We start from the raw sequence: 24,336 nt of genomic DNA, 5'->3' as shown, positions 1-24,336 counted from the left end.
AACAACAAGAGTGTCAATCAGTATTATTAATTTAGAATGTTCTGTACATGCGGTAAGAGCGCAGTCTAACTATAGTCTATAGGCACATTAGCAGGGAATATTCTGTATTTTTCATCTTCTGAGAAATGTTTAACATAAAGAAACTTCTTTTTTGATTAATCAAAACATGAAATACTGCACAAAATCCTCCTGCATATGTCCTAAACCTCCGAGTATGCACAAATGTCGCTGGTATATATAGAAGGTGTCTGTATTATGCTTTAGTGTTCGCCAGTAGATGAATATAATCACGACACAACTATTAGTGACAACTGTCAGTGATATGCTAAGAATAGAGCTACATTACATTTCTTGCAAAGTCTTTCATTACAGAAGGTGGAAACATAAAGTGCCATATCATCAAAAGGAGAGGAAGAATATTTAATATCTGTCGCTTTCGGCCAATAGCACTGGAGTGCCTTCATTCTCATGCATATTGAGTATCATTCCCCGCGGGCAAGCCACAGCGAGGGCCATTCTTAGTGGCTTACACACTTTAACAATTACACATTGTAAACATTATTTCTTGGATAAAAAGCAATTTCTTTGCTCAGACTTAACAAACTGCACTATTGTGCATTCTGGAGCTAGCTATAATATTCCCATGGTGCATGTCAGCTGACACGTATATAACAGACACTTTAGGTGAAAGGTGTTAATGATTACATAAAAGGCCTTCACTCCTCTAAGGGCAAAATAATATTCGCCAACTGAACACCTCCAGGAAAACGTGAGACCATATCAAAGCACACAGCAAAAAAGCAAAGGTAAGGCGAATTTAGATGAATAGCAATGGTTCAAAATACACAACTGAAAAGCACAACATATTGGAAAGTGGAAGCACGTGCTACACATGACAACAAGGCAATCTTCACAACTCGGATGACTGAAAGAGGGCGGAAAGGATACTATTTCCAGGAAACTATTTGCATCACTCTGAAAAAGGTCACCGGGAGACTGGGACTCCTACCCAGATGCTCCTTTTGGCACTGGTAGAATATTTATAGCTTTCATTGGTGCAGTATGTGTTCGGCTCAGTAGTTGCTATTACATGTTCTTGCCAAACGTATTATTGATTTGCTTATCCAAGTTAGTTATTTTCAAGAAAATGTATATGTTCAGCCTCAAATTAAGAGGCATTCGCAGGACCCTCTATGTTCGTGGCACAGCCATGTTAGCGTGTTATTCTTATTTCTATTTCCACAAAGCACGCGTTTCTCAATTTGAAACAATAGGAAACATTACTAAAATTCAGCAAGGTTTGCGTTCGTACAAATGTTACTGCCATGGAACGTCATTGTGCGTTTTTAATGTGCACTATGTTGACAGGTGCACATTTTCAATGGATTATCTCAGGCCTTGCTGGGGGCAAATGTGTAATTCTCCATGATTGCCTCAGTATTGTATTCAGATAATGTATAAAGCATCTTAGACTTCACTGATGGGAAGATATTAGATAGCTACTGAGTACCCTGTCCATCTGTACTTAAACACACTCTGATTTAAATCCCTTACCTGACATGTCTGCTGCGTCTCCTGAAATGGAAAAGCAGCAGAAAGAAAATTAAACCAGAAATGAGACAATTTGGAAAACGATATAACTTGCAAAAGTAAAATGTATTAAAACATTCTAGGGTTAGTTTAAATTGGGGAAGATGGCTTTACCACAACCTTAGTCTGGAAATGAATGTTCATGTTAAATTTCACTTGTCCTGGATACCTATCTCAATTGCTTCAACTAACAATGTGCTGAAAAATTAAAATGTATTTCCATGAACAATAATTGTAAAGCTACAAATAAATCAATTCATACAGGTTTTAAAATAATCATCTGTTCTACAAATGTGACTATTTTAATAAAATATCTACAAACCTAATCTGTGAAGGAGAACACTTTCTTTTACCTTTAGTTTTATCTCTGAATATGAAAATATGCTCACTTATTGGAAGCTAGAAGTCTACATTATGGTAATTTTTCATAATATCCTTGTCATAATGATGTCCTGTCAGCATCACCATCATGACATCATCGTGCGTTTATGATCACAATGGTTCTAATGGTAATACAATGCACCACATTCACAAACATATGTCAGATTTATTCTACCAGTACCTCAACACTGTCAGGGTGACTACGTAGCTCCAGAACTATGGGGAAGTGGTAGGCTTTACCATTGTTGGAAAAAATCCATTTGCACATTTGCCTTAGGACCTAGACTGACATTAAAAAAATATACAATACAGATGTATGGAACCAGGCAAGTGTTCAAACTTTAAATGTAGTTAATGCCTTGTGAATATTTAAATGTTTTTTTATCTATAACAGATGATTCACAGATTTCACAGAAAATCAGTATTTATCTAAATCCATGAGAATTGTACAGATGGTACAAATATGGGAACTCTCTTTTTATTTGGATTTTTAGCTTTAAAATAAACGAAATGGCATCAAAATCGAGCTACCTAACAAGTCTAAAACATCTTGCATCTACGTAATACATATGCAAATTATAATACGAGTTATAGTTTGAAAGATAGGATTGTTATCAACTATTTCCTGGAGCAAAGTAGACACCCTTATTGGACAGAAAAAACATTTCAAGTTCAAAGAGCCACTGATAAAAACTCCGAGCTTAAAAACTATGACACTATGGCATGCAAGCAGGGAGACACACATGAATTCCATGCAAAGTGCAAAAGCTTGAACAATGATATTCAAATGCCTTCCCTGATGGTGGTAATTGTTAATTCAATCTTTCAGGGGCATTTGAATCCATTCACCATGGGGTATAATGATGAAAACTCTATCCCAGCACCTGGTGAAGAGTAGAGCTATCGTAAAACACTTCAATTCCTTTGAACATAGAGGATCACATACGAGACAATGAATCAGTGAGGCCCCAAATTAGAACCTCTCCCAAACCGTTCTGGAGAAACTTGTGGTTCACAACTGTTCATTGTACTTCTCGGCCTGCAAATGAAGATGCAGGAACATCTCATAGTTGGGCTCAAAAGAGCCAAGAACCAGTGAGCAGATAGCACAATGCGTTATCAGCAGAAGGCAGGAGCCATAAATGTATTCTAATGTAAATATTCTAGTGTTTCTAGATCATGACTGGCCATTGACTTAGCACTTAATGCTACATAAGACTAAAAGAACACGTTACTTACCTTCTGTAATGCATTATCTGGTAGAGACTCTAGCTAGCTGCAGATTCCTTACCTTCGAATTTCCCAGGAATCAGGCTGGATCCTCAAACCTTTGCTGAGCAATACCCCTTGCACGCGCCGTTGGGTGGCTCCATTTGGCTCCACGTGACGTCGGCGGCAGCGTTGGTTATGGCATTGCGGTACCTATATAGAAGCCACCCAGGCGTGCGGACGTCAGTACTTTTTGTTTTTTCCACAACAGAAGCACAGAGCCACAAAGTACCTGACATAGTCGTGTGCAAAACTAGGGCCCTGAAAAGGGGAATAACCCTAGCCCTACAAAATTTGTCTGCAAGGTGGGGAGGCATGGGTGGGGCTGTAAAGAAGCTGCTGCTAGATAGAGAATCTACCAGATAATGCGTTACCGAAGATAAGTAACTGGTTAATCTGATAGAGACTTCTAGCTTCAGATTCCTTACCTTTGAATTAGATACCCAAGGCATACCAACCTGGCGGTGGGTTGCAGAGCAATACCTTACATTAGGAAGTCCTGCAGGACGGAATGGGCAAAATGCCCGTCCCTGCGGACCTGACTGTCTAGGCAGTAGTGCTTGGCAAACATGTGCAAAGATGCCCACATTGCTGCCTGACAGATGTCCAGGACTGGTACACCCCAAGCCAGGGCCATAATCTCAGCCTTTCCCCTGCCTGGTGGAATGGGCCCTTAATCCCTCAGGGGGCAGCTTCTTAGCCAGGGCACAGCAGATTTTAATGCAGAGAACGACCCAGCGAGAGATGGTCCTTTTCTGCACTGCCCTTCCCTTCTTAGCTCCCACGTACCCCACAAAGAGTTGGTCATCCACCTGAAACTCTTGTGCGGGCAAGGTAGAACAACAAAGTTCTTTTTGGGATCAGTCGGTGGTGACGTTCTCTCTTCCTTAGAGGGATGCGGGGGAGCAAAGAAGGTGAGTAGCATGATAGATTGATCGAGATGGAATGGGGTCACGGCCTTCTGCAAAAAGGAAGCCCACGGGCGAATTATTACTTTATCAGGAAAATACATCATGTAAGAAGGCCTGCAAGACAGCGCCTGCAACTTCATCACCCTCCGAGCAGATGTAATCGCCACTAAGAAGGATGTCTTGATGGTAAGCCCGAGGGGACAGTTGTGTAAAGGTTTGAAAGGAGCGCACACAAGATAGGTGAGGACCAAATTAAGGTCCCACTGCAGCATAACAAAGGGCGTGGGTGGAAACAAGTGAGCCAGCCTTTTTAGAAACGTATGTACAATTGGTGTGAGGTTTGGTCTGGTAGCTGCAAAAAAGCGGATAGAGCAGAAAGATAACCCTTGAGAGAACCCAATGCAGAGCCCTGCTGGGCAAGGGTTAGATTGAATAGAAGAACAGTGGAAAGAGAAGCAGAATGAGGGTCAATAGACTTTTCTGTACAGTATAATACAAATTTGTGCCAACGGCAGGCGTATACTGTCTTAGTAGAGGACCGCCTGGCCGCCAAAGTAACGTTATGCATTTCAGGAGGAAGGTCAAAAGCTATCAACTGCCGCCGCTCAATCTCCATGCATGGAGGCGCAGAGTTGACAGACTCGGGTGAAGGACCCTCTCCTGCGACAGAAGATCCTCCCGAAGTGGCAGCCTGACCGGAGGATCAATGCTCATTTTCAGAAGCTCTGGATACCAGACTCTCTTTGCCCAGTTCGGAGTCACAAGTATGACTTGGGCCCGGTCATTCCTGATCTTCTTCAGAACCCTGGGCAGAAGTGGTACGAGCAGAAAGTCATACAACAGGCCTGAGCTCCACTCACGACAAAAGGCGTCGCCGAGCGATAGCCGCTTTGGAAACTCCAGTGTGCAGTATTGATGACACTGCGTGTTCACTTCAGAGGCGAACAATCTAACCAAGGTTCCCCCCACTGCTGAAAGAGACCTTGCTCCACCTCCGACTGGAGACGCAATTCGTGATCCGCTAGGCATCAACGGCTGAATTTATCCGCCCTGGCGTTCAGAGAACCCGCGAGGTGTCGAACTACCAGGGTTATGCCCTGCTGTTCCAACCATGTCTAGAGACGCAAGGCCTCTCGAAAAAGGGTCCACGACCCCACCCAGCCCTGCTTGTTGCAGTACTACATGGGGGTGGTGGTGTTCGTGAACACTTGCACTACCTTTCCCTTGACAAAGGGAAGAAATGTTTTCAATGCCTATCGAATTAATCAAAGCTCCAACAAATTTATGTGGAGCCCCGACTCCGCTGTAGGCCAGTGTCCCCTGATCTCCACCTCTCCCAGATTGCCACCCCATCCCAGAAGTGACGCATCTGTCATGATTGTGAGATCTGGTTGGGGAAGGGAAAGGGGTCTGCTGTTGACCCAATCACGGTTCGTCAGCCACCCCCACAGATCTTTTGCAGTTCCGTTCAAGATCTGGACCTCGTTGGTGAGATTTCCCCGATGCTGTGCCCACTGGAACTTCATGTCCCGCTGCAGAGCTCGCATATGCCACCTGGCATGTTTTACCAACAGGATGCAGGAGGCCATGAGGCCCAACAGCCTCAGAGTCAGTCCCGCCTAAATCCAGGATAGAGGATGAAACATGGGAATCAGAACCTGAATTTCGTGAACTCGCTGCTCGGGAGGATAGGCCCAAAACTGTACTGCATCCAGAACAGCTCAGATTGAAAGGGAGCGTCTGAGAAAGAGTCATGTGTGACTTCGGCAAGTTTATAGAGAACCCCAGCTAATGCAGGAGGTCTGACGTAGTCTGAAGGCGGGAAATGACAGCCTGGGGCATGGATGCCTTCATCAGCCAGTCGTTGAGGCAGGGGAAGACTGGCACCCCTAACCTGTGCAGATGATCTACACCCACCTCCATCACCTTTGTGAACACCCAAGGGGCACTGGTAAGGCTGAAGGGGAGCATGGTAAACAAAGTGCTTGCGGCCTTCAGTGGCCAAGCAGGATGGGGATATGAAAATATGCATCCTGCAGGTCCAACACTACCATCCAGTCTTCTTGGTCTAGGGCAGACAAGACCTGAGCTAGAGTGAGCATCTTGAACTTCTTGTTCTTAGTGAAGAGATTAGTAGTCCGAAGATCTTCTTTGGAATCAGAAAGTAGCGGGAATAACAGCCACTGCCTACTTCTGAAACTGGGAACCTTTCTATAGCTCCCTTGGCCAAGAGAGTTATAACTTCCTCCTGGAAGAATTTCAAATGATCCTCTGTGAGCCGTTCCTGATTTGGCAGAATGGGATGGGGGAAAGAAAGGAAAGGCAGAGAATAGCCCTCCTGAATGATCTGCAAGACCCACTTATCTGATGTAATGGACTTCCAGTGGGGGCAGAAGTTGATGGATTCTCCCACTAACTGGAGTGGTGTGGTCTTGCAGAGTCAGACTAGGAGTGCTTGGAAGCTGCGGCTACCAAAGGCAGGGTGGCCGATGACTTCTGGCTTCCATTCCCCGGTCAGAATAAACCACGTCCACGTCCCCCACATGGCTTGGTAAGCCTGCTTAGGACGGAGGCTGGAATAGGGCCCACATGGCTGGAAACCTCTTCCGTTGCCACGAAAGGGGTGAAAGTTAGACTGGCCACGAAGAGAGGCCCAAGGATCTTGCTGTAGGTTGAGAGTCCTTGAACCTCACAAGGGCCTAATTTGCCTTTTCCCCCAAAAGACGGGTTACATCAAAAGTCATGTCCATCAAATTTGCCTGGACTTCGCACGGGAAGCCAGCAGTCCTAAGCCATGCCTGGCGCCTCAAGGCCACTGTCATGGAAATCGATCTTCCCAGCGAACCCGTCATATCAAGGCCACACCTTATGGTGCCTCCCTCCTGTCCTTAACTGCCTGAGAGAGCACAGCCAGGGCCTCCTCCGGGACTTGTGGCAGCACTTGTGCAACCTTCTCCCAAAGGGAGTGGGAGAAACGGCCCAATAAGCATTCTGTTATTACCGACTGCGACGCCAGGCTGGAGGAAGAAAACATCTTCATACCAAATGAATCCAGCCTCTTGGATTCCCTATCTGAGGGGCGGAAGGGAACGCGCCCTGGGATGTGGAGGCCTGCACCTCCATACTTTCAGGGATGGGGTGTTGGCTGAGGAACTTTGGGTCACCTGGAGCTAGGCGATGGCAGCATGCAATTGTCCTATTCACAGGAGCACATGTGCAAAAGGGGTTCAGAGGTGGAAGCCCCAGGTTGAAGCAATTCGGTCAGGAGATTAGTCGTGACCTGCATGGAAGACCGCTCTAATCGGAGGACCTCGGCTGCCCTTTTGACCACCATGGCATAAGATGCCCCCTCCTCCATGCACACAGTTGGCGGAGAGAGCATGCCAGTCTCAGGAGAAGTGTCCAGTCCACTGGCTTCCCCAAGTTCCCCATACCAGTGCAACTGCTCTGCAGAGTCATCCTGGTGTTCCAAAGGGTCCATAGACCCCTCCCATTCCTCTCTCGAGCCTAACATATCGTCAAAGTGTTCAGGTGACAACTTAGAACCCCTGGGTTCACAGGTGCCGGAATCGGCGTTGAGCAACATCGTTCCGATTCCATGTCAGGGATAAGGTTGGGGCTGGCACCACTGGTGGGCACCAGTGGCACCGACTTCGGGTCCGATGCCGGAGGAGGTCACAATGGCATGATCAGCATTGTCCTGGATTGGATCCCTGAGGCCCCACCGGCACCGTGGCCGGAGCTGACGGCGAGAAATCCGATGGGGCCCCTTCTGACCCAGAGGGATTGGCTCGCTCAAATATGCTTCTCATGGCCTCATATTATTCTTTAATTTGAGACGGGGTCACTCTGGCTCCCAGAAAGGGAGGAAGGCGTGTAGTCAACCCTTACTCTGGTGCCTAGATCGTTGGTGCACCTTACCTCTTTCGTCAACAGACAACATTCGAAGCAAAGATGAAGTTCGCTTGGACTTCTTTTCCTTGAGTGTCCGGAAGACCTTGAGTGGGACAAAGAGGACTTTTGAATCCGGGAGCAGTCCCACGACCTCCTTCTTCGATCAGGACCTCCGCGGAATCTCACTGGATGGTGTTGACTGCCGTGCCATAAGGATCTTAATAACACACTCCTGCAAGGCCTTCGGAGTCTAAGCCCGGCAGTCCGACCATGACTTCGAATCGAGGTTGCGCTCGAGACACCAGAGACAGATGAGGTGGGGGTCGGTAACCGACCCCCACCTCATCTGTCTCAGGCACCGCACGGCTTGAATCCTGTTTTTCCTTTAAGACATACTCGCACACAATGTTTGGAAAAAATCTGTATTCGACAAAAAGTAGAGAAAAGGCCTGTCAAAAAGAAACAGAGGGATAGCTCTTCCCGGAACAGCTCTTAACTGGCGCGAAAAGAACTGACGTCCGCATGCCTGGGTGGTGCCTATATAGGTACCACTACCTCATAACTGATGCCTTCGTCACGTGGAGCCAAATGGAGCCACCTGATGGCGCAGGCAAGGGGCATTGCTCAGCAAAAGTTTCTGGATCCAGCATGATGCCTGGGAAATTCTGAGGTAAGGAATGTGCATCTGTCAGTAACTATGAAGAACCCATACTTTAATGGCAGCAGGTGGCTTTTGGCTTAGTTTTAATCTGTGTTAGCCTACAAGGCTAAATCATTGTAGGCCTACAACCATATTAATAGTCATGAGAAATCCGTACTGTTTTAAAGATTTACACAAGAAAGTAAAATGCTGTACATTCATGAAACTATTGCTCTCTGTTCAAGACTATGGGAACACAGAATTGGAAGACCTCCTAATTACTATCTCAGACCTTTATGCATGGTTTTACACACCATGGTGCAGCAAGTTTGACAATCATAACTTCACTCACCGTGATAATTTCTCAGCAATAACTGCCCCTGGACAGCTGCATAATATTTAAATGTACCTGCCTTGATTAGTCACCGAGAAATGAACTATGAAAGACTATTGGACAATTTCTTTAAATCCCTGGGTATGAGTTAAGGGGGACAATTTGCAATAATCGATGTGGTCAGGGAACCCCTATAATAAATAAAAGGCTCATGATTAAGCTCTTGAATGAGTATCATTATGTATTGACACACTGTACAGAATACTTATCATGCCCTCTTCGGTCTAAAAGTTAATCCCACAAAAACGTTCCTTTTTCCTGTGTGCCGGGGCACAGTCCCTTAGCTTTGTAACGGACTGCACACAATGGGCGGCTAAGTCCTTTAAGTATCTGGGTATTAAAATATTCCACTACACAAAAGATTTATTGAAAAGCAATCTTGGTAGCACCAAATGTACACTTCCTGCTCAAATTACATTCTGGAGCACTCTACCCTTAATGGTTATGGGAGAAACAGCTCTCTCTAAGTTGGTGGTTCTCCTGCGCTGGCTTAACGAAACTCCCACTATTATCCTTCTTTAGAAATTCAAAGAACTTGAAAGTCTACTGCTAGTGTTAATATGGGGTGCTGGGCATCAGCGGATTGCTCCGACTAAGATCAGACCTCCCACTTAGCAAGGCGACTATATCGAAGCACCCGACGTTCGTGACTACTACTCCACTGGCCAACTACAGTGACCTGCTTACTGGTTGGCTAGGCACCACCTGGCTGAGACTGGCCTCACATCATCCCAAACTAAAATTGGCAATCTCCATGGTGCCCTTCTGCCTCACGCCAGAGGCCCCACTCGTTCCTTACTGCTTGAAGTGGCTCATACTTGCAACTATTTAAGATACATTAAAACAGCACCTGCTTACACCCTGGTGATGCCAGTGATGGGCCTCCCTGCTCATGTTGGCATTGTTTCTCTGGAGGATGTGACCCACAGGGTGCATGCTGGGCTGGACTCAGTGAGGAACTTTTTGTGGAGGGCTCCCTTAAGGCCTTGCCTGACCATTCTGGGTTATATGCAGGTGAATTCCTTACCTATGGATGGATAGGTCATGCGATTTGGCAGACTCCACAAGCAAAACCCGCTACACACGCTGCATTGGAAACACTCCACATAATCGGGTACAGAAGGAAATCGATCACTTGGTTATATAAGAGACTAGGAACATGCTGGAGTATCACTGCTGCCCCTTAAACTTGCCTGGGACACAGAGCTACAGACTACCTTCAATGATAAGGAATGGCAAGCCATACTGAAATACCCCGCTAAAAGTACACACAACGCCCAGTTAAAATTTATGCAAGCTAGCATACTACATAGGGCATATCGTACTCCATTGAAAACCCAGAAGCTTTCCCTTCAGCTTCCCCGGAATGACTCTAGTGCCATGTTACACCTTCTCACTTAGCCCATATGCTTTGGGGTGGTAGGAAGCTGCAGCCTTTCTGAACTGCGGTACTTTTCACAATTGCAGAACTTATTAAAGCTTCCCCTAGAGTCGTCATTCTGGAAACATATCCCGAGCCAGAGAAGGCCAAACTCTCCACTAGATTCCTGGATCTTGACCTTCTGCTTGCAAGGAGAGCTATTACCAGATGCTGGAAATCCCTATACAGGCTTCTTGCTGTCCTGGCGAAGAGTCACGTACACTCAATCAAGACCAGAAACAACCCTATTCGACTGAACTGTTTTTTGTTGGTTTTTTAAAAGTGAAAAATTAGTATCTCAAAAAATGTGCTCAATTTACATCAAAGTAAGTGAAGGGAAATCAGAGTGTCACAACAATACTATTAATGCCCCATGACCTGTAATAAAAAGAACGGAGACTCAAATAAATATTACCTACTGGCGGTCGCCAGTAGGTAGTTATAGTTAGGACCACGTTTCCATAGGAAATCCGCAACATTCTATTTTGAATAACTTTGGCGCCGGTCGACGAATCCTCGCGAAGTTTTCAAAATAGGTGGGGCGCTACGCTCCGCTCCTACCCTGAAAGTCTCGGGGGGGATTCGTCAAGCGGGGGCTGAGATAAAAGGGGGTCCCAAAACGCGTTTTTCCCATGCATTTTTCCATAGGACCTTTAGACACAGCTACAGCCCGAACGGCTGAACAGAATTACTTGAAATTTGGCAGAGAGGTAGTCCTCAGGTCAAGGAAGTGCCTTTTGTAGGTTTGGTGTAAATCTGTTCAGTAGATTCTGAGAAAATAGCCTTTAAATTAATATATATATCTGTGGCAGCTTACGGTGCGCTTACGGTGCGCTTACCGTAAGCTTACCGTACGCGCACGGTGGCGTGCGCGAGCGCGATTTTGATTGGCTCTTAGATCTTAGTAAACATTCGAATCGGTCGAAACCAGGAAGCGGCGGCCGCCATTTTTTCTCTCGCTCTCTGAGTTGGGCAGCAAAAACGAAGCCAAAAAATGTCTAAAGAGGCAGTTTCTTGAGATCCTAACCACCCAGCATTGATATAGGGGTCCCCAAACAACCCCCAAGCCCAAAAAAAAAAATTTTTTTTTTTCGGAAAATCGCCGATTACGCTTACCGTACGCGTACGGTAAAAATTTAAAAAAAAAAAAAAATTATCCACACTCTCTCCACCCAGTGTGCAAATGGTGCCCGAAGGGCACCATTTGTGCATGGTTTATTAGAGATAAGAAATTAACAAAGAATAAATTTCACAAAGATGCGCATAATATGTCCCCCATGTGCGCACGGTGCGCGAAGCGCATCGTGCGTACATGGCCCATCCCGCATAACGTGGGCACGCGGTGCGCGCAGCGCACCGCGTGACCACCGTGCGTGCACGGCACTAACTGCGTAAAGTGGGCGCGCGGTGCGCGAAGCGCACCGCGTGCTCACTGTGCGCGCACGGTGCGCGAAGCGCACCGTGCGTGCATGGAACGAACTGCGTTAACTGGGCGCGCACGCCACGAATGGCGTAAAGTAACTTAGCATTTAAAAAAACGTACAAATTCACTGAAAAAACCATAGGTTTCACACACGTTATAGTTAGGAATTAGCATTTAAAAAACCTTGCAAATTCACTGAAAAAACCATAGGTTTCACACATGTTATAGTTAGCTGTACATTTCACTCGTAAAAAACCAATGAAATTCCCCCGTTATAGTTAGTGCAGGCAACTATAACTCACGCGACCGCAATCTTCTGCTGATGACATATGTGTCTTTATGAAAAAAAAATATTTGTATTACATGTATAGCTAAAATTTAATGGAAGAAGACATGGGCAAATAAGTGTCTAAATACAGTATTAGCATCAGCAGAGGATTGCGGTCGCGTGAGTTATAGTTGCCTGCACTAACTATAACGGGGGAATTTCATTGGTTTTTTACGAGTGAAATGTACAGCTAACTATAACATGTGTGAAACCTATGGTTTTTTTCAGTGAATATATATATATATATATATATATATATATATATAAACACACACATATATAAAACAAAGGTAAACCTTGTTGACAATATACAAGATTCAAAAGCCTGCACACAGCGTGTCAGTTTCAATGATATTTGATGGGAACGCGTTTCGACCCTGCTGGGTTTTCGTAACTAGGCCGTGACGAAGACCGATCAGGGTTGAAACGCGTTGCACTTAAATATCATTGAAACCGACACGCTGTCTGCAGGCTTTTGAATCTTGTATATGTTCAAAAAGGTTTACCTTTGTTTAATATGTGAGCGGGACTCAAACCCACTGACTCTCACGATTTGGTGGAGTAACACAACTTCCAACAGCCCTCCGGATTTCTGTCTAGTCACTTGTCTTTACCTGACTATGGGGTGGGTATCAGACACTATGTTGCTACCAATACTTTCCACCCTCAGTCTTTTCTGATCTTCTCTCCTCTCCTACTCCCGAGGACTAATGCTGTTTTTCTTGCCACTACTGTTTACGGGTCATCACTCGCCACATTTGGTCACTGTATCTGGAATCCAACAGTGATGGCCCCACTGACATTTCTGCCTATACCTTTCTCTTATGTCTACACGTGACTCTTCCCAACCAGGACAGGCAGATATGTCATGTTCCATCACAGACTCTGTGACGGTGAGTTACCATGACTATCAATTGCATGTTTTGAGGCCGTGTTCTAGTGTGCATGGCAGCTGTGGCAGGAAGGTATTGGGTTCCGACGCGTCCCTGATATAGGACAATGTGCCTCAGTGTCATAACGTGTGGTTATGGTTTGCTTGTGTATTTCATCACAGTAGTATAAAAAAAAATTGTTGGGCTTTGCATTGGTATTTTGTAATTTGTGGCAGACTTCTATTTTGTTGTACTTTACATTCGGCTATTAAGCTTTATCTGATGGAACATCTGTTACAAGATGGCCACTGACTTTACTATGTCAATAGTGACCAGGAACATTTGTGGTCCTACATTTGTTTTTCATTCTGTACATGTAAGACACTCAATGTTTGCAGTGTGTAAACAAGGCCGCAGGATTGTCGAAATGCGTCACGTGGGTTTTATGGTGCAATAAATATCTTTTTGCCTAACATCCCCATGTCTTTGCCTGAGAGCACGCTACACTTTTTGTTTGTTGGAGATATATATATATATATCTCTGTGTGGTGCCTGCATGCATCTTGGAGCGTAAACTGATATATATATATATATATATATATATATAAGCACTCCTTTCATTCCATTATACGCCAAACCTCATTAGCTCTGCAGGAAAATAGGAGCCCGGACCACAAATAGGTGTAGAAAATGTATTACAGCTCTGTTGTGGTACACCTCAGCATGACGCGTTTGGATCCCGTGGGATCTTGATATATTTTATGTGAATAACTCTATCCCTAAGAATAGAAAGCGGGAAATCGAGAGTTGAAACTGAGACAGATTGAGTCGAGATACATTGTAATGTTGAATACTAAGATCCCCCATGGCCTCAATTCAGAAGATCTATATGTTCATATTTAGAGGGGGTAATTGAGAGTCTATCTTTGATGATTTGAAAATGCAAATAAGAAAATGAAAACTGACCAGGTTGATGAAATTGAACTGAAAATTATTTTTTATATTTCGGCTAATATACTGTGATTATTTTATTAGATGTAAAAGTACCTGTAATCACTGAAATACAAACTACGTTTGGCTAACCTCGTAACAGAAATGCTAATGTACTTGTTTATAAAATTAATAAAATACTTTGAAATGGAAAGAAGAGCTTAAGGGAGAGGAGTCATCGAGAAGTATCTGTACTGTAGAGTAGTAGACAAGCACTACCTATGAGGGAAGATCATTGATGAGTGTAATATTGTTGATGACTTTAAAATAAATGTTGAGGGATTTTTTAACACAATTAAATAAGGGGGTTGAGGGTTTGAACAGTTTGAATAGAAGCTCAGTTTGATACTCAAAGACATAGGTGTATTTCAGTGATAGTAGAATTTCAACACTTAAGCACTTGCACTTTTTTCACATGTGCAGGAACCATAAGATGGGTCCCAAAGCAATATTTATTATATTTTTTTTTGGCACTTGCACTTAGTAACTCCCTATGAGTAAGATCCTTGGAGACCGGGTTTGTGCAATAGTACAGACTGGGATGAAAGACTAAATACCAGTCATTAATCGACAATTCTGCTATGAGTATCAGATAACAAACTGCCACCCCCTGAATATATTTATATTTAAGTTAAGTGAGAAGCACCAGCACTTTGAGTGATTTTGTACAAAGAGATTGAGTAACAAGAAATTATACTCTATCTCCATCAGCACTTACACTGTAATTCTATTCGTTCAATGATGATTTAATTTAATGATAGAGCACTGGCACCTTAATCCTTGTGAGACTTGGGAGTGTGCAATGTCAAGGATTACCCCTCCCCCGTTAGGCACTTGCACTTTGATAGGCCAGAAAGATCTGTGCAATAACAAACTAGTAATAGACCGAAAGGGGCTCAGCCAAAATTGTGGTTTAACTATTTATTGTGATATCCATTGTGAGACCAAAGAGTAAAAAAGAGGTAACCAAGACAAGCATGAGAAAAAGAAAGAAAAAAATGCAATATTGTAAAATACATTTTCATTGTAAAAAAAAAAGTGGTTTGAAGCATTTAAAGAAATGTTTATACTATATAAAATGAAAGTAAAAAAAGTAAAGAATGTGGCAAGAAAAAAGAAAGAATTGTAACAAGACATTGACATTGGTTTGCAATAAAGGGTATTGTAAGCAGTATTTCTTTTGTGTTTAGCATACCATGTAATCGACCTACTCTGATAAAACAACAAACAAAATGGCGCTCAGTGTGTGAGCAAGGCAGGGAATCCTGCCGAAACACGTTACAACAGGAACATCAGCATGAATTAAAGTGCGATTTTTTACCAGCCTGCTGTGTCGGTGTTAAAAGAAAACTGGAAATTGGAATATATATTATAATAAAATGCTATTTCTTTATTTTGAATAAAACTATGTTTTACTACTGTGATTTGCCCACAGCATGCGACACACGTGACTAAAGCACACTGTGGAGGAAGACAGATTTATTCGAAATAAGGAAAAACAATTTTATTGATAATATTGTTTTGTGTCTGTTTTTTTTCACAGGTTCATAGCGAAATAATAGTATTGTTCTTACACTTCCTTTCACTTAACTTGATTTAAATTGAGCACACTTTTTGAGATACCATTTATTTTCTGTTTGAGAAAAAAAAACTGTTGAGTAGATTAGGGTTGTTTCTAGTCCTGATGAAACATCTATGACCCTTCAGGGTGATATGGGGCACAAAACAGGTTGACCTCACTATAAAACCTAGGGCTCATCACTATGGTTCAATTCTGTTGTTAATCTTGGCAGACAGTCCCCGGGAATGAACAGTGTCAAGGGGGGCAATAGCCACATTTAACTGTACCCTTACCCAGTTTACCTTCCCCTTTTAATCCATTCTGATAGGGCAGTGATCTGAGTTTGGCAAATATCAGGCAAGGGGAGAAAATATCTCTGCGAAAGAGCCCCAGCGTTTGGGAGCATGCTTAGTACTGCAGCACCCACCCAACAAGTGCTAGCCCGATGATGAAGTATGGCACCTAGGTGGGTGTGTGATATTGCATACTTTACACAGCCACGATGAATGGATGACATTGGACCCACCAGTCAGTTTTCAGTTTTAATTCACGTTTATTTGGACCATTGGTCCTTAAACAAACCATATATTTGTTAAAATACATCTAAAAGTACACAACATTAAATACGCTAAAACACATCTTAAAACGCATGCAATTATAAAACCCTCCATTTCTAAATTAGGGTAAATTGTTTTGCTAAAACTCATTAAAAAAGGCTAAAAAGAAGTGCCTTCACTCTTTGCATAAATTTCCCAATAGCAACGGCAATATCTAAATGGATCATTTCAGTCACCAAAATTACAGCCTGGGCCCTAGTTTTAATCTCATAATTCTTAAATATCGGGCTTAAAAACATAATTCGAATATCAAGAAACTTCTGGCAATCTATTAAAATATGTAACAAGTCACATGAGGAGCCCAAAGTGCAAGTGCATCTTCCCGTCTTATCAATCATTGAGCTTTTTATCACATTATTTACATAACACGGGTTCACCCCAATTCTTACCCTAGAAACCTCTCTTCGTAATTGACAATCGGGTAACCTGTCAACGTAGGGAAAGAATTGTTCATTTTTCCATGCGGCAGTCATAAAATGCACTGAGATTTTATCCGCAAGGTAGTTTTGGTCCTGTACCTGAGATATTTCCTTCCCCAGCATCCTAAGTACCTTCTTATCAATACTAATCATGTAGGTAATGGGGCACATTTTAACCTTCATCATACAACATAGCTTCATCATGATAGCCCTAGTCTCTCTTGCCCATTTTAATTCGCTGTTCTGTATTTCGTTTTTACAGCATTGTGATATTTTGGTGTTCTCGCCTACACCTCGGCGTTGCCAAAAACAGAGTAGGGCCATTCCGGCTAAAACGCCCCATGAAGTCAGTCCTAATTCAAGTCTTACGGCCTGGACCATTGCCGACAAAGGGAGTGCGAATAGGTTTTTTAAATGTTTGCCTTCCTCAACATCCCAGCCCCCTTTCCCGCTCAAGTTTAACAGTTCTGCGCCATCCAGAAATTGCGGGGGTACTATGACCGAATAAGCTTTTAACACTGGTCTATCTGATATTGCACCATAGGCTTTGTTAAACAATTTCAGTCCACTAATCGATGCTGATGTTCTTAATTTTAACGCATCTAGGGGGGTATGCCATTTCAAACTTCTTTCAAGCCATAAACCCAAGTACCTATATTCTGTGACCGTTTCCACTTACTCAGTCCCCAACCACCATGTGAACCCGACTTTCCTCCGGCCAAGCTCAAGGCTTTAGTCTTGTCCATATTAACCACAAGTTTTTTCTTGGAGTAATAATCATTAAATATATTTAGTTTCCTTTGCAGGCCAACTTCGGTCTGATCCATAATTACCAGATCGTCCGCATAGAGCAAACATGCAATATGCTTACCATCTTGTTTCAGGCTTGCCCCGTTGACATTCCCCAAGGTCAACGGCAAATCTGCTAAGAACAGAGAAAACAGCAGGGGGGCCAATAAACATACCTGCCGCAACCCATTTCCGGTCTCAATCTTCCCAGATAAACTTCCATCTATATCTAAAATTATCTGGGCCCAGTTCTTAGTATGGAGCATTCGAATCAGTCTTAACAAATCTTTTGGGATACCATAACTAGTTAGGGCCTCCCACAACAGCTCCTGGTCCACTAGATTGAAGGCTGCGCGTAAGTCCACAAAACAACAGAATAAGCTTCCCCGCTGTTCAATCAACTTCTGCGCTATGGCCCAGAGAGCAAAGCAATGGTCAATTGTGGAATGGCCTGCTTTAAACCCCGCCTGTTCCGGGGGTATAATCTGATTTTCCTCTGCCCAATCTTTAAGTAAACCCAAAATGGCTTTTGCAAAGACTTTTTCCCCTATATCTAGGAGATTTATTAACCTATAGTTCTTCGGTAGTTTTAGATCGCCCTTCTTATGTATTGGTCTTATGATTGCACCCCTTCAGCTTTCTGGTACAATTCCTGTATCCAAGATCACTTGGAACATCTTTGCAATAAACTCTGCCCACCATTCTGGTCTAGTGTTTATTATCACTGCCGGAAGATTATCTGGGCCTGCGGCACGAGTAAGATTCAAACTTGCTATAATATAACTTGAAGTAAAATATTCTTTTATGTCAACCCTCACCCGTGGCCAAACTGGCATCCTTGCCTCTTCTGGCATCCTTGCCTCTTCTTGTATTGGCCATTTCCCATATATTTCTCCCAGGTAGCCCACCCAGTCATCTTCAGGGACCATACAGTCTAGGCAACCTGCTTTTCTACCCACACTTTTTTGGACTAATTTCCAAAATCCTTTGACATCTCTAGTTTCAATTACCTCCAAAATATTTGCCCAGCAGTTATCATTATAAGTTCTTTTTCTGTTCCGAATTAATGTTTTATATCTTAACCTTAGTGCCTGGAGGTAGATAGTTCCACATTAAACCTAACCCTTAATCTTCTTTCCTTCTGCCTTATCTGTGCCTTGGCTACCCGGCATTCATCGTCAAACCAGGTGTTCATATTTTTATTAACTCTACGGCTTCCAGGCCCTGACTTTCTTGATTTACATTTTTTCTTTAAGGTGTCCACCAACTTGCTTATGGTGGATTCAAACCAGATAATTCCATTTCTAGATTGGATTTCTTCTACAGGAATAGCCTGCTGGGTTTGCTTTAACTTCTCAATATATTCCTCTGTTATACTAGTTGTCAACCGTTTTGGGTAATCCACATGTATCTGCAGAACCCTTTCTCTATTTTTACTTCTTGATAAATGTAATTCTGTCCTCAATGGATAATGGTCGCTACCTTTCGTTTTCACCACCTCAAAATCTTTGATGAGCCCAAAGCACCAGGCCTGGGAAAACACAATCTATTGGGCAGAGTTGCTGGCCCCTCAGAAAAGTACGTCTCGCTGGCCGATCTGGCTGCATTCTCCCATTTACGCATACCATGCCTAGTGAGCCCATCAGCTGCGTAAAAGTTGCATCCTGTGGCGAGATCTCTCCTCTAGGGAAGATGGCCACTTCAATATTATAAGATGTTAGTAATTCCTTGTGCCATCTATCCACCCTTCGGGGATCTAATTTATGATTAAAATCACCTAACACCAATAATATATCCTTCTGATAATTTACGCTAACAGACGCTATATCTTTTTTCAGTTTTCCCAAGTTCTCCTTATATTCATGGTCCTTTCCCTTCTGTATATATACATTTATAATACATATTCCATCATAGCAGGAATCCGACTGCTGCAGTAGAACCCTACAGCCTAATGCCCAATCACAGTGTAGTTTCACATTTTCAACCTTCCTAGCTATCTGTGTGGAAATCAGCGTTAATTGCCCCCCCCGATGGCCTCCCCAGAGTGTTTTTCTTTGCTGCTTTAGAGTGTTGGGCGAATCCTTCTGTAACTAGGGTTGCTAGGGTATCGTCACACAGCCAAGTCTCCTGCAGGCACGCAATATCATTACTCTTAATGAATTTATCAAAAGTCGATATTTTCTTGTAGCCGTTTATATTCCATTATAGGACTGATAGGCTGTATGACGACCCATGCTCCTAGTCTATTTCACTCAGAAACCCCTCCTTTTCGTACTCCCTAGATTCTGGGGATGCTAGGACGTTAAACCTATTTCCAGCAAATATATCTGTTTCGTATCTTGCAGATTCGTTATCAGTTATGGTTATTGCAAGATCCTCCTTCTTATTCCAACTTGAATTGATTAACGTTATCTGACGTAACCCTAATCCAGCATGGTTCATAAGGAAGTGCTTCCCCTGGATTTCCTCCCTTTTTACCAATCTAATCCCCTCTTTTTGCAGCTCATTTTTAACATTTTCCACTGCGGCTTTCACCAAGGCAGAGTAAAAAAGAACCTTGGTCACTTCACCCCCTTTACTACTTGCAACAAACCCTATTTCTCTAAGGTCCTCTGTGCCAATGCTGCCAAGGCTTACACATTTTGACAGAGAGAATAGAAGTTGTGATCGATTTAATGGGTTTCATTTCCTAGCTTTATTCCCGCCTTTACCCTGGCCGGAAGGTTCTAGGAAAACCCATAAGTCGGGGGTGCATTCTTGCCTTACGCCATGGATGCCCCCCATTAAACCAGCTTCCCTTCTCTTTGTTAGGATGACTCCCTTATCTTTTTCCATTAGGACCTTACTATGTCTAGGATTTCCAGGTCCCAACTGTACAATTATCCTCTTTCCTGTACCTTTCCCCTCCTTCCCTTTCGTTGTTGGCGCCAAACTACTTTTGCTATTCTTTGATCTTTCTAGCATATTCCAGTGTTCTTCTCGTTCGGCTAGGGGCTTTACCTTATTCTACTTTGACCTTTGCGTTGCTTCCCTTTCTTGACCTTCTTGTTCATTCCTTTCTCCTTTCCCTCTTCTCACCTTCCTTACATGATGTCTTGTTAGTTGTCTTTTTCTGAGGGCGACCTCCTCAGGAATCCCCTCATATAATATCTCCTTTCGCCCCATTTCCTCACAATCATTGCCTGTCGGGATATATATACAGTCGGTATCTCTTTCTGTAAGTTGGGAGCCCTTAACACAACTTCCTCTTCCTCTTTACTGCCTACCCCCTCCTGTTCTCCACCAATCGGTCTAACTAATGCCGGCATTAATCCTTTAATTTGTGTCAACTCGCCCAACATTGCTTTAAATTGCTCCCCTTGTGTTTTTAAGAGTTCATTATTTAATACAGATACCTCTAACAGGCCTTGCAGGGTTTTTTGGAGGATCCACATAACCTCAAGCATAGAAGCACTCGAGGTTCCTGTGACCTCCAGCCCATGCAATGGAGAGTGCAATAATTCACTCCCTGTACCAAAAGAGCAGTCTGCACCAGTGTTCTCCTTGGTTTGGGTAATTGTTCCATTAATGTCTTTTATACTCAGTTCCTTGCTACTTGGCGTTTCATCTTCGTCTTCACCCTCAATTTCACGCTCAAGTGACCACTGGAACATTCTTGGCGAAGAGGACAACCGTGGATTCGAAGAAACCCCAGAGATATTAAATATGGTCTGGTTTGGAGAGACTAAATCAACCTCACCCATGGACTCAGAGGTTGGGTATGCCACAGCACTTGAATCCTTGTCCGTCATATCCTTCCTCTTGAAATGTCTTCCCAAAAAGTCTTTAATCGAATTAGACACTGATGAACCACCTTTTGCTATTTTTGGTTTTGCTGATTGCGGTTTTAGCGTCAAGGATTGTGCATTTCTTGCTACTTGTTTTTTCATTCCAGTTAGGTCACACAGCGCCCCCTTTGACTTACAAACTCCACTCCCTTTCACCTGCCGCTAGAGTGTTCATCTCATTCTTTTTCCCAGTTTTTCAAGTCTTATGGGTTCTTGCTTTGGCCGGTGCCATCTTTTTGATTTCCTTCTTCGTTACTCGCCCTCAGGTCTCAGGTCACCAATCCTATAGCCTGTTTTAAATGCTACCTCCCTGACCCAATCCTCCACTGGGGTTACCAAGCCCCTTTTACCAATTCAATAACTTGTATACTAGTAATTGCCGCAGTCGCTTTTGGGTTAGATTTAATGTCCTTGAATATTAAAAAAACAAGTACATCCCTTCCACAGTTTAAACGTATATGTAGGCCAGCTGCTCCTCACTTACCTCTATTCCACGGTTTGCCGCTGCGCACTCCGCTCTTCCAGCCCCTTGCTACCGTCCTAATTATCAGGTTCTGACACCAACTCTAGCTCAGCTGGTGCCCACAGCACTCCCTAGGACCCGCATTTTATTTTGAGTTTATTGTACCGGTGCCATGATTCGCCGCTTCAGGCTTCACAGCTAATCTCTGGATCTCCCCCCCGGACCCCGGCTGCAATTCGCGGCCTCCAGCTGGGTGCTTCGGGTCCTCTGTGCGACTCAGCGTTCTGCTCGGCGTTTAGTGGGAGCAGATGCAGGATCCACGGGATCAACGGGTGCGCGCATGCGCGTGAATCGTGATACGTCAGGCGTCCGATGCTTCGGATACGGCTTTCTGGGGCGAGAGCAGGTACGGCTGTGCACGCAGTAACCGGGAATAGAGGACCCACCAGTCGATTCTGCGTTTTGGTGGTCAAGCGGAACAGCACACTAAATTACTTCTAGAGCTGTTGCTGTGACCATAATTCCCTTCTTGTTCCATTTGTTTGCCTGGCCATAAGGTTCATTATCCCTCTTCTGTGATCCGCTGTAAAACAATTAAGGATGTTGGATTGAGAATCACTAACGTCTTGTCAATACTACGTGCTTTAACAATTTTGCTGTGTTCTCCTTTAGATCTTTTTGCGATTTGTCTTGTTTAAGTCACAATTCTGTTTTAAATTATTTTAAGTCCCTTTGTGCTGTTACTTAAAAGTTTCTAACTAGATCCATCAGTTCTACTCAGCAGCCCACATGTAAATGGTTTCACTCTATTATTCTGCGGCCAATAGGTGTCTTCAGGCTGCTCTTTCTAGACATCCAAGATGTAATGCTGAGATTAAACCCCTGCAGAACATCTTATAAATCAGCCCTGTAACCAAGAAGGGGTATTAATAGATCCAATAATTGGATGCAGCTGGAATAGGCTGGCAGATCGAAAGATGTTTCACTTTTTTGGAAAGAGGTTAGCTCTTCCTTTTTTGGTATGGGCTCTGGAACTTTCTTGGCGTTCTACATCTAAACTGATCAGTGAGTTCCTCACTTTAAACTTATTTATGATAACGTTGGCTGCTCCAGTTCCTAATTTTCTCCTTTGATCATAAACATTATCATATGTTTTTACGTAGGTTATGAGAATATGCTCTAACGGGAGTGAATGAGTGGTGCGCAGCCTTGGCATGTGAGCTGTCATGAACGAGCCACGCCCTCTACCACTACTATCGAACCCCGCATGAGGTGCCTTCTCATCTGAAGTGCAGCCCTGTTGTCGGCGACAGCCCCTATCGACCCGTGTCGCAGCCCCTGGATCCCCCTGGGCTCAACGAATGCTGGCAACTGTGTCTCCGGACCTTGGCGGCGGAGGAGGCGTTCCCCATGCTCAAAGAAGATGAGCCTAGCAAGGGACACTAGCGAGGACAGGCGCGGGGGCAAGGTGTGGTGCAGCTGGTTAGCGGTGGAGTGAAGAGGTGCTGCCGGCGATGTCAGAAATGCCCAGGACCATTCGAAACCCTGTGGTGTGAATTCTGTGCAACCTACACTTCTTGAGGATGCGGTCTTTCACGACACCCTCGGTACGGCCATACACTCCTACTTTGCAGTTAACGAAGGAACAGCTTCCACGCCAGTCATTGAATGCGAGGCGTCTAAGGTGATAATTCGGGAGGTGTCCATAGCTAATACCACAGGCGCTAGACATACTGTGCTCCAGGAATTACAACGTAAGGAAGCACAATTGGGGCACCTAGAACATGAGGCGCAACATGACCCAACATGGCTGGAGGAACTCCAGAACACTAGAATGGCACACGCAGAGTTGCTAGAGCGGTTGCGTCTCATTGATCATAATTCATACATTAAAAAAAAGATACACTCTGACAGCGATAGGGCAGGAACATTTTTTACTCGCATGATACGTCGCCACTTTCTCCCACCCAGATTCTTAAAGTCATATCGCCTTCGGGAAAACCCTGCACCACCTAGGTAGACATTAATGCAGCTTTACTCTCTTACTACACTGAGCTCTATTGGACTTGAACCGCCCACCGCTCTCAGACAGACACACTTTCTTGAATAACCTGGGGCTCCCTGAGATCAAACCAGATGTACGCGAGTCATTGGAGATTCCCCTGACTCCAGTGAAATTATGTAAAAACATAAAAGAGATGGCACTTAATAAAACGCCGGGCATAGATGGCCTGCACATCAAATTTTACTCAACCTTTGCCTCCTGGCTGATAATGAAGCTTGACATTATACAACGTATTGCTGGAGGTGCGAACATTACTTCCAACCACTATACAAGCTCTGGTCACCTCAGTGCTTAACCTGGCCAGTCCCCTGTTGATCTGTCATCATACAGGCCACTCTCTCTCCTGACTACTGAATATAAAATTCTTAGCAAATTATTGGTCCATAGACTACTTGCCCTGCTTTTGAATTTAATATAGTTCAATGCTGTTAAGTTCCACGCTGCAGCAAATTACTTAAGATTCAACGCCTTTACCAGATGATG

At 43.9% G+C, this 24,336-nt stretch overlaps 1 protein-coding gene across 1 annotated transcript in view; it reads right to left on the bottom strand.

The window, feature by feature from the left end:
- The window catches only part of EML5 (EMAP like 5), a 1,456,757-nt gene that overhangs the window by 205,531 nt on the left and 1,226,890 nt on the right, over positions 1-24,336 (bottom strand). The window contains exon 31 of the mRNA XM_085626574.1: positions 1,555-1,575. Coding sequence (XP_085482700.1) covers positions 1,555-1,575 — 21 coding nt within the window. The remainder of the gene's footprint in view (positions 1-1,554; positions 1,576-24,336) is intronic.

This window comes from Triturus cristatus, chromosome 9, assembly GCF_964204655.1.
Source record: "Triturus cristatus chromosome 9, aTriCri1.1, whole genome shotgun sequence".
NCBI lineage: Eukaryota > Metazoa > Chordata > Amphibia > Caudata > Salamandridae > Triturus > Triturus cristatus.
This window is presented reverse-complemented; position numbering and strand designations above follow the sequence as displayed.